The following is a 12204-nucleotide window of genomic DNA, read 5'->3' on the forward strand; positions in this document are numbered from 1 at the left end:
AAGTCGGAATGTTTTATGGATTAAGTGATGCTAATGAAAAATGTTAAGATGGTTTCGCCACACCATTAGCATGCAGACAATGGGCCGTGTTGAGCGCATGCCATATTCTGCGTGGCCCCAGAAGCCCCTGGCACCCTAGCACCAGAGCCCAGGGGCAACGGCAGCATGAGAATGAAGTGCAGTCCAGGCTTGAGGGAACTGGGGATGCATACAGAAGAGAGGCCTCACACAAAGTGACAAAAGAGCCTCGGGGTTTTTTTCCTCTCTCCATCAGTCCTACCATCTTTCTTCCACATGACTGATCTTCATCAGTCAAATGCTGAATGATACTGTTGGATACTCAGCTACTTATTTTTTGACTTCTAAGCCTGCACATTATTTCATGTGTTTCACAAAATCTTCATAATGATCTGTTTCTGTTACCTGTTTACCTCAGTGTTTTTGAATGTTGACAGTGCTGTCATTGTGCACTTACACTTGATCTTTCTTTCATTCCATCCTGTTTTATATTAGAGCACATGTATTTTACGGTTTTTACTTCCAGAATTTGTTCTTGGCCCCACCGTCATTAGTGTGTGAGTTCACCTGCTTGTTATTACTGCTCTCTCCCTCTCTCTCTCTCTCTGTAGCCTTTTTCCACAAATTTTCTTTATGACTGGACTGGTCTTAATTTTTTTAATCTGATGAAATTTAGACCATTTCACAAACTTTTCACAACAAGTATATATGAACAAAACCTGTAATGGTAATGCCTCATAGTTGCTGTGGCTAAGAAAAATGAATACCAAAAGTACTGCTTTTTATGATCGTGTTTGTCCAAACATAAGTTGGCCGTCGCAAAACTGAAGCTCCATCATTAAATAATTAGCCATTAGCCATCATTAACATCCAAACCCAGCCTTAGTATATTCTCAGAAAGCAAAACATTTTTTTGACTGACTCGAGCTATTGTTTAGGCCCCAGACAAGAAGTGACTCCCCACCATATCTCATTAGTACCACTGTTTTTAGTATCCTAGTCCTAATTCTACCATAGACCTGCTTAAGATAGTCAAAGTCTAAAGGGTCTTTCAGATTTCTGTTGTTATGGTCCTGTAAAGAATAGTGTCATATTTTTTGTATCCCTTATTTAGTGTACAACTACATTCTCCAACATTCTTGGTGGTATATGCTTTTGCTATTTAAAGCCTTCTTATTAGACACATACTGGGATTTACAGCATGCTACTCACTGATAATGACTGGTGTTGGGGAAGGGGAAACCAGTGCACCTTGACCTTCTCATTTGACATGTTTCTCCCTGTTCACATAACAGACCAGTTGCTGTTTCAGGCTGGACTCATACCAACAGGCAGATTGACAAGTGGATCAAACGCAGCTCCACGGCTGGACTAATATAGATTGAATGAGTTTGTGTGGGCGCTGTAGTGTTAGCCCATTTCACGATGCCTGCATCAAAGGCAGGGATACGCGTGTGATGGATGGCTGATGAAGGGGTGTTGCTTGGGGATTTGGATTGTTTACAGTGTCTGGAAGGCAAGGAGATTTTGTTTACCCTGCAAAGAGTAATCTCCACCGCAGTGGCTGATAAATTGCCCTTATGTATACTTTAAAAATTTTTTATTTCCAAACCTGAAGCTAACCAAGAATATAAGAGCTGACTTGTTGCTTTGCAGAAATCTCATGGGCATGAACAAAGCAAGCTGTTTTCATCCCTAAGTTAAATGTTTCATTCTCAAAGATTTATAAAAATAAACTCTTTGTAATCTGAAACATTTTTGAGCATATCAAGAAAGAGGTCCAACGGTGTAAAAAATGCACAAGAACAAGTGTTTGTATAACACCTATTAGTGATTGCCACAATTAAAGGCAGTGCTGAACAGAGTAATCTAGAAAACTCACAGAGAGAAGGAGAGATTACAGGACTGTGTCTATTAGACAAAGAAGAAATCAGAGGAAAATGCGAGGGCCCAGAATTGATTGCATTGATACCTGTGATGGTTTCTGCAATGACAGGGTCTAAGGGGGCTCCCCTGTACACCCCGTACACAATAGCTCTGTACCAGGTGGTGGGGTAGAGGCTGGTGATGGCGAGGCTGCGAGCATCAGCGGGCACAGTGTGGTTTTGCCACTCAGCGCCTGTCTCTGCATCAGTAACCGTGATCAGAAAAGCCTCAAAAGCCCCATCCTCGGCAAACCAGGACAAGAGGAAGCTGTCCCACGTTACATCGCTGATGGTGACGTTGGTCACCACGGGCTTCTCCTCCTCTGGGTGATGACAAACACATCAACAAAAGGTTAGACCAATTCATGTGGTAAAGCCGATGGCCAACTTATTTGTACACTTCTAACTGCTTAATATCCACGAGGTCACCAGTGAACTCTTTAGGGGTAGGGTAAGCTTGCTTTTCAAGGGCTAGATAATCCCATAAAGAATGTTCACTGCCAACCCGGTGGATGTTAAGATGTTAGAAAATACATCTGGCTTCATATATTGGTCAAACCTTAAAACACAAACATACAAGTGGTGATCAAAACTTTCCAGGAATAGGGCTATAAAAATCAAGAACAGCTGCTTTTTTTAAGCACTCATGACCATGCGATCTAAGCTGGATTTCCTTCAGTTAGTGATAGGCTACTAAGATGTACCACTATGCTGCTTGTAATTTCATGTATTAATGTTTCAAATACTCGTATTTAAAAATATGTATGCAGTTGAGAGCTGGTGAAAACTGGCGCAAAAAAAATAAAATAATCAGAGCTGAGGTCATTTGAATTAATTAGACTATATTTTTTTTAATAAAGATTATTGAAGTCAAGATTATTTTTAGGAATGTATCTGATTATGTGTATTATTTGTAATTCGTTGTCGTTATGTATCTATATTGTATTGTGGTTTCATGTGGTTGAATATTATAATATTTTATTTGTGTATGGTGGATGTGAAAAACCCAACAAGGGACACGAGCTGGAAATCAACAATAGTTACAACCTCTTTGTGCAAATTACCAGTGTCACGCTTTGTACTCCTTAAACTGCATAATTCCTATCAAATAAATAGAGATCTGCAAAATTTTTTGTGGTATGCCAATTTCTGGAAGTTTTTGATCACACGATGAACACACATTTTGAGATTTTTTTAGGTTCTTTTGGAACATTTCCTGTTGACAACAGCTCACAACAATGTAAATGTGAAACATATAATAACCAACAAAGAACTATATAATCACATGTAGGGGGAAAGACAATTGTCCAGCACTCAGTAATTTCATTTTGCCGTCAGGAGAAAGGAGAAAAGGTCCAGAATGGAAATATTCTCATATTTCCACTACAAAAGACCAGAGAGAACAAATAGCCTTATTATCATTGTCTACCTATAGCCATCTACTCTATATTACCATATCAGTGGAAGACATAAAGATAGAGAGTGGTGGGCAGATATGCTGATGCAGCTTGTGCGCATTAATGGCTGTGAATGAGCCATTAACATTTGAAGGTGCAGCGGAGCCTGGCCAGTGCGGCAGAAGTACGCTGTCCACTTCAAACCTACGGGGAGGCCATGCAGAGCCATGAGCAGCCTGTAATTATAGTCCATTGTGTGTGCAAGCATTCACAGAGTAGGTTAGAAAGAGATGGAGATAGATGGCTCAGGTAAACATCAAGGCTCCCATTATCCTCTTTCACTGTGCGGCACAGCGGAGAGTAAATGGGATGGTAGACAATAGGAATGTAAGGTGGGGGGTTGGTTGGAATCAGCTGATCATTGATTACCGAGAGCTTAGACGGACAAGGAAAATGCATGACCATTTTCTGTGCCAACAGTATGAAGAGAGATTGAGTCTTTTGTTTTTGGAAATACCCTAATCTTTTCTTTAATTTTCCTTATTTAGCAATACAACCCGATATCACATCAAAGCATGTAATCGACACGCTGGTCCACCGTGTCTATTTCACGCTTTGGCTCTCTAAAGCATGAAATGGACATGCATGCAGAAGTTGCAGTAACAGCAGATGGAGGTATTTTATTACAAGTCATATAAATAATCACGTGAATGTACTTTATGCATTTTTTGCTCATCACCGACTTTGTGGTTTTACATATATATGGTCTCCTCCTGCTGGTAATGACATTTTTGTATGCAGTAATACAACTGTTTTACATGTGTCCATTTCACATTTTGTTGTGATACTGGGTTGAGCAATAAAAAGCAGAAAGTGATTTATGTGATTTCTAACATACATCTATTTATAAGCAGGTATAATTTTTGAATTTGTCAACTCTTTAAAATAATAGATGATAATATATAGAATAACACAAATGTACACTGTAAATCAGTAAAACACTTGGAAATATCCCTATGACCGCCTAACCTTTGGTTACATTATGGTGCTATATAAACCATTACAGAAATGCTTGTGTATTGCTTTTGAATGTGAAATCAGAGGACTTAATGTAGGAAAACAAAGAAGTGAAGTTTAGCTTTTCACTTGGTCACAATTCATCTGAAGAGTTCTCTTCATTTTTTCCACATTAGGTTAAAAAGAAAGAAAAAAGCTTAACCGGACCTCACCATGGACTTGATATAAAAGATGGACATACCTTCAAGGTCTAATAAGAAAATGCAAGGTACTAAAATCCAGGCCCTCACTTAACAATTATTAAATACAACATGATGCTTATTTTGTCAATTATGGTACAGACCAGAAGAAACTTGAAGGCAGGTTTTCTTTAAGCCACACCTGCCATATGATTTTCTAGGTGTGCTGCATGCACTGTCCATGGAAAGTCCCAGTCAGATCTGTCCCTTGATTGTGATGTCAGGTTTAAAAAAGCTAAGATGGCAAAAGCCAAAACTGTCAGGCCAAATCTTCAAAAACAGGACCTTACAAACCAACAGATAACATCACTCTAGCTGCATCCATCTTTTATAAATTTCATGGCTGTCTTAAATGCACAAAGTGGTAGTGAGTTAATGTGTTAAAATGACATGTCATAGCAGTTAGTTGATTAGTTTAGCTGTGTCCAGCACATTGAGTCCTTGATGTTGATAAAAGGACTAAAAGTCTCTATTTAGATTGTGACATCATGGTGTCACAAAAAGCTAACATCAGATACGCACCAAGCACACATTTAACTCCTCATAGGGACAAAACCTTTAAATGCCAGGCAAGTAGCATTTAAAGGTTCAGTTCAGTCCAGGCTCACTGATATTTCTCTGAGCCCAGGCTCTAAAGTTGAGCTCTAATCTTATTAGCTAGCCTAACTAACTATATATTACTTACTATACTATATATTACTACTATATATATAGTTAGCTAAAAAATAAATTTCTTTTTAGCTAGCTTTTAAACTTAAATGTAGGCTTTCTCTTTAACAGCGAAAAAAATACATTTTAACTTAAAACAAACAGAAGGGGAAAAAATACGTTCCCATTAACTCAGTGGGATCTAGAATTTCAATATTTGGTTTAGCAAAGCGTGACTCTGAGATTTCAGTGTGTGTGCTGCTATAAATTGAGATGAATGGAATTTCAATTTTCAACATATAAAACAAACCTTTACAAAAATCTCTTGTTTGTCTTGTTTTGCATTTTATGTTTCTTCCCAACAAAAGCATGTAGCAATGGCCACAGCAAGTCCTATGGAGATGCTGTTCACACATAGCACTGCTGCTGTTCAAACAAAATTCAGTTTAACTCCATATGTATTAAATCTTAAAGGTCTAGATAAAGTCTACTATAGAGGTGATGGGAATGTCTTTTTTTTCTTTTGAATTTGAGAGAACCCTTAAAATCTGCTCATGCGGTTGAAGATGTGTGCAATGACATTACCAAATGGTCCCCTAAGATATCACCTTCTTATATGGATACCTTCCATTTGATACTCATTCATCCTTAGTGTGTTAATTTAAAGAATTAGAGTTGAACTTCTCCACCAGGCAGTGTCCAGACCTTCTTACAGATCATGTCAGTGCATGCAGGACATTGATCTTGCTTTATTCACAATGTTTTGTTTTTCTCTTTCTGTTCTATTATGTTTAGTTGTTAATGCACCATGAATCTTTTGATGGAAACAGTCACATATAAACTGACTTCCTGGCAGAATTTGCAGCAGCAGCCAAAATCCAAATATGTCAACACTTTGTAAAAGGCTTTCAGGACAGCTGATTACAGGGTAACACTGTGGGTTTAGTTTTCCTTTGTGCAAATATGCGCATATTCACGGAAGTCAGATATTGTGATCCAAACTCAGTCAGCTGATTAGTTTAAATTATGATAATCCTTGCCTGTGGCACCTGATTTCCCTATTTTTTTTTTTAATTACATATTATCTAAATTGTATATCCTGCTTCTAAAATTATTTGGATTTTGAAAGGTGCATTTTGGCTTGCCACTATTTCCCTGCACACTTATCTGAAAGACTTGCCATCAAACTCTTGATATTTTTTGATGACTGTAAGGTTCCCAGACTCCTCACTCTACCCCTCCTCTTTCCTTCAGCCCCTCCTGCAACAAGAGCGTGATCTGCGTTTGCGCTACGTGTTTGGATACGATAAAGGCTAAAGATCGGCCAGGCTGTGGATTAGAGGGCTGCTGATTTCAGAGACAATGTTTTAACCGGAGTCCCAGCATGTGGCCTTTTATCTGACAGACCCACAGTTCATCGTGGTCAAATCGCACAAACCCAGAGGGGAGTGGGGCTCACGCCAACAATTATCACATGAATGAACATTGTGCATGGCGCACACATATCCATACAACCACCCCCCACCCCCACTCCAAGCCGCATGAACCTACCAATACGTAACGCACGTACTCAGGGGTTCACTCATATGTACTATTCATGACCACACAAACAAGTGAACATAAAGAGGACGGTGCAGCAGCCAATAAAGTATCAAAAAATAGTTATTCCAATAGCTCACCTTTTCCCTCAAACTTTATCAATTTTTGCCTGTAACTATGCATTTAATGAGCACTCGTTACATAACCGGAAGGTTTAACTGTGAAATATTTGCCTTGGAGGCTCTCAGACCACAGCATTAAAAATATGCCACCGTCACCTTATTTGCCTTTTCTTTCAAAGAAACTTGGAAAATAGAAAAAATAAACCCACAGTCTATCAATGGGGGACTGAGGGAGTTTAAGACACTGAACTGAGAAGCAAACAATGGGTTCAATTTATTGCCTCAGTGTGGCTGCTGTAACGAATGATGAAATGTAAATAAACCTCTGGTCAATAGGAACTTCAATTAGTCTGCCTCGCATCGCCAGCTGAAACCAGGCAATAGAATTATGCAGACCAAGTCTCAGTTTAAGCTAAGAACTGACTTAGTTCTAGTGGTATCCAGGCCATTTTGTTTTTACCTGCTCAGATTTTAAGTTATTTTTATGTGATAACACATTATAAGCGATGTTATGGAAGTGCTTTGGCCAAAACTAACCGCAGGGTTCAAGTGCTGTGCCTAACACTTTGGAGACAGAGTGTTATAAATGTGGCGTGGATGGTGGCGATGCTAATATAGCTTACATATAATGTTTTATCTGGGTATCTGAAAATGTTATCTCGCTGGCATAAATGCCACCAGAAAAGCTATCAAGATTGCTCGGCTTCCTCTCTCTACACTTTTTTCTTTTCTCTTTTCTTTCTACGGTTTTTCCTGCCAGACAATTCAGAAAACCTATAATGTCAAACAAGCCACTCCTGGTTTATTAGAAACATCTCTTTTCACATGTGTTCAGCTGTGCTGACCTGTGGGTGCTGAGATGGTGGCTGGTACGCTGCTTCTGCGGCCCCTCTCTGCACTGAGGTTGATGGTATACAGCATGCCGGGTGTCAGGCCCCTCAGGATGTGAGATTCAGAGCTGCCCGGGATCACTTCTTCAGCCCTGTGACCATCAGCGGAAATGTAAACCAGCCTGTAGGAGTCCAGTTTGGCAAAGGGACGCCTCCACTCCAGCATCATCGTGGTCTCGGTCATCTCTGTTACAGTCAGGTCTTTGGGAGCATCCAGGGCTGATAGGGTGTGAAAGAAGGGAGTTATTACACTGAAGACCTTTTTTCAACAGTTACATTTACCCGTTTATATTTGTTTTGCTGCCTTACTGATGCTTACTGATGTCCACTACTATGCTAGTTAATAAAACATCATTTGATGACATGCAAAAGCAATATATTATCGTGGTTAGATCTGATTTGAAAGAACTGATCAGAGCAGTGAAAGAAGAGAGCAGAATTATCTAGAGGTAATAGATTCTGAAGGAATAAAGTTTGGTGCACAATTGTAGTCAAGAAACACTGATTATTTAGTCTCCAAACTATTGTTATGCTAAATATACTGTAGGATGCCCATAATAAAAGTTGGAAGACTATCTATCCATTATAACATTAACTGCTAACTGTAGCATTAAGAAAAAAAAAGAAATTTATAGATATGCCAGCATGAGACAGAATTCTAGGAAGACAAATGATTTAACCTCTCTTGATTAGTAAATGTAACAGCTATAGACCAACTTAGACCCAGTGCGCCACCTGGCTTTAAAACCTGTTCTAATATTCTGTCTATAGGATCAAATGAATACCAAATTAATATCAATCAATTTGATATTAATCAGATCAAAGTCTGTTGAAAATTCAGCAGTTCTAAAGAGTTTAATAATGGACGCACCTCCTGTCTACATTAGCATGCATAATAAGATGTGACTGTCTCATAACGATATGGCAGATTTTGCAATAAAGCAGAAGATTCAGCCGTGAGGGAATAAAGCCAAAAACATTCATCTGAATACTGAGGAGTGGTGGGTGCCACCTGACTTCTCTCACTACAGTAAACTACATCCTTCAAACCAAAACTTGAGCTTTGTTCAAAAAATGAATGTTTTTTTAATATCAATTTGTAGAATTTGCATATAAATTCTATCAGTGTAACAGGAATTACAAAAGGATATCTAGTCTCTGAATGTAAAACAAAAAGCGTTACATATATAACGTGATTATTAAAAACAGTGCGTCAGTGTCAGCATCTCACCGGTCACAGCGTTGGCCGTCGTGGGGAGACTCTCCCTCTCATCTTTCACTGCCGTCACACCCATCCCGTACTCTGTGCCGGGTCTCAGGCCTACAGAACAGGGTAACATTAAAACACTGATACGGAAATAAAAAGCTATGTCATGTTTCGCTTGTTCACATCCACTGAGGTGTCAACAAATGAACGACGGGGAGCCTCTGTAGTCAAGTGGCCAGCTGTTTCAGCTAATGGCTCCAATGCCTATGGCAAATGCACAAAAAAACGCTCTCTTGTGGCTTTATTGCACAATAGATTGCAGCCTAATTGCATTTCATGGTAAGCCTGCGCTCACTGCGGAACATCAGTGTTATATTTGCATTGATGGATCTATAGGGCCCTTGTTGCAGAGCAGAAACACTACTTGCTATGATACAGCAGGCTCCAGAGGCCCTTTAGTCTCTACAATTAAGCCCTCTCTGGGCCTGATCGCCTTTATTAACTCCCACAGAGGTCATCGCACACAGAGCCTTACAGCATGAAATTACACCTAATGCCCAGGAAACTCATTATCAATAAAATCACGAGCGTGAAGGCAATTACAGATAATAAGTGTGTGAAAGAAGTGCTGAGGTGTGTGTGGAGCAGAGGGGGGCGTCAGCTGAAAGGACACAGTGCTTTATTTTCATGAGCCGGGCCTCCCAAGGACAAAGAATGTGGCCAGACAAAGACACTACGAGCTTGTTTTTGGGGTCTTTTTTTCTCATGGTTTCTAATCCTACTGTGCTGAAATCACAGTGTAGAAACAAACAAACAATAAAAACAAAACACATCCGCCTCAAAGCATAGCTTTTAATGTCAGCAATGCAGAGAGATGAAAAACATGCCTCCTATTCTTGTCTGAGCAAAGTCTCCCAGCGAAACAAGCGGCAATGTTTTCCAATTAATGTCTCAATGCCAAGCCCCTCCTGGGTGATTTTCTAATAAAGTGGGTCTTTTGTAGACAAGCAAACATTTCACGAAACAAAACAAAGACAACCTGTCTTGGAAAATGAGCAGGCTGAAAATAACTCTAGCCATTTAACACAGAGTCTCACAAACGCTTGTCCCATGAATTTGGAAAATAAACACTTCACACTGTATCATTTAGTTTTCCACAGTGGCCTTTCAGCTGTGCCATTTGGATGCACAATACTAATGAGCCAACATGATCACAAAGCAGCAAAACAAACCCTGAAAACAGCTGAGTATGTACCCTGTGAAACAACTGGCAAGAAGTAACTACAAAATCCCTGATTAGACAAAACCTTTAGTACAGGTTAACAAAGATTTACTTATTCTCTTGATGTGGAAAGTTATATAAGACATTAAAGATATCATCTGGGTTAATGGGTTGTGGAAAAGTCCATGATGCCTTCTCCATAACTAAGGAACAATTGCTGTAAGTCATGGCTTTGTTAATGGCTCATTTCCCTCTCTCAGCAGGGTTTAGGAATAAGGATTAGGTTTTGTACTCACTTCAAATTATACATGTAATTTTAAGAAAATAGAATGAAATTTCATACAGTGATTTTGTATGAAATTTCATTACAGAGTTACAGATTTTATGTTCAAATGTTTTTTTTTTTTATTTGGCTCTTTCAAATAGGTGAACATTTTAGGAAATGGGGTGGACCCAAACCCTACTGCTAACCTTAAATGGGTCACTTGTGACCTGGGGAATGTTATACACTCACAGGTACCCTTTTCTATACACAGCTGGCCTTCAGAAGTGCCTTAATTCTTCATGGCACAGATTTAACAAAGTGCTGGTAAGATTCTTCAGAGATTTTGGAAAAATACTTTCATGATATCATCACCTAGTTGTTGGCTGCACATCTATGATAAGGAGTTCCCATTCCGCCACATCCCAGCTCTATTGAACTGACATTTAGTGACGATGGAGCCTGTTTGAGTGAAGTGACCTTATTGTCATGTTCAAGAAACAAGTTTGTTTTATTTGTGTTATCCTGCTGGCAGCAGGATAACACAAATAAAATGTGAGAAGATGGGAACTCTATGGTCATAAATGAATGAATATATAGGACATTTTTTACACAGCTAAAGTCTTACAACACTTTCTACTGTAAGACTTAGTCCCTCTGTCACACACACACTTTCACAGTACTTTTATCTTTCTAATATTTGCACACACTCTCACAGTCTGATGGATGCAAACAGAAGAATAAATGGATATTCAGCATGTTGACTGGAGAAGTTAGGTATCAATCCACTCATCTTCTAACCGATAGAAAACCTGCTTTGCGATGTAAGACATAGCCACTATTGGTCACACACAAGTATTTTATGGCTCAACTGGTACTAAGAGACCCAAATTGTGCTAAGAAACCACACATCACCACTAGCTTGACCCACTGATACAATGTGGTATGGATTTATTTTCATGCTTAGAGGATGAGCAGGTTTATTTGGGTAACTTTTTTCAGCTCAAAGCTGTGTGGGTCATTTTTTTCTGACCCCTGGCATCAACAAGGCATTTCCACCCAGGGGGGCTATGACTCAGTGGCCCACACACCTAAAGATCGTTTTGTGGGAAAATCCCAGCAGATCAGCTGTTTCTGAAATACTCAGATTAGCCCATACAGCACCAAGTCTCTTCAATCACCTTTCTTCCCCTTTCAGATGCTCAGTTTCAACTTCAGCAGCTAGTTGTGGGCATGTGTATATGTGTAAATGCATGTTCCTGCTGAGGTGTATGGAAAAAAGTGCCCACTGAGTGTATGATAGCACTAAGGTACTGAGAGCTTTAAGCTTGATAGTTTCTGAGAAAAATAACCAATTTAAAGTCAGACAAAGGGTATCAAAGCTTTGTTAATGGATAGCAAAATGATCCTTTATAAGTCATTTTCAGGACAGCTCTATAATCTATCCTTTCAGCTGTAATTAACTACTATATCAAATCTGCAATAATGGCTAATAAATCACTATCATTGTGTTAAATTATAAACTCTTTACTTTTCTGCAAATGTCATCTACTCAGCTGTCAGGACCTGTCCAAATTCCCTTGTGTTTTGTTTTTTTAAACTAAAATGTAGGATGCTTGTCTTTGAATCATGCTTTAACTGAGCATATGACGGCACATTTCCCTGCTGGCCTCTCTGTAGTTGTGTATGTTATAAAACAGACCTGATATGTTGGGCTG

The 12204-nt window shown here is 39.2% G+C and overlaps 1 protein-coding gene across 3 annotated transcripts in view; it reads right to left on the reverse strand.

The window, feature by feature from the left end:
- The window catches only part of tnc (tenascin C), a 73819-nt gene that overhangs the window by 16061 nt on the left and 45554 nt on the right, over positions 1-12204 (reverse strand). For 2 of the 3 annotated variants that reach the window (XM_039621100.1, XM_031734912.2), the window contains exons 10-12: positions 9027-9116; positions 7751-8014; positions 1991-2266 (exon numbers count right to left, since the gene is read on the reverse strand). In XM_039621100.1, the coding sequence (XP_039477034.1) occupies positions 1991-2266; positions 7751-8014; positions 9027-9116 (630 nt within the window). The remainder of the gene's footprint in view (positions 1-1990; positions 2267-7750; positions 8015-9026; positions 9117-12204) is intronic. The other variant, XM_031734913.2, reaches the window with a different exon arrangement.

This window comes from Oreochromis aureus, linkage group 12 (genome assembly GCF_013358895.1).
Source record: "Oreochromis aureus strain Israel breed Guangdong linkage group 12, ZZ_aureus, whole genome shotgun sequence".
In the NCBI taxonomy this organism is placed as follows: Eukaryota; Metazoa; Chordata; class Actinopteri; order Cichliformes; family Cichlidae; genus Oreochromis; species Oreochromis aureus.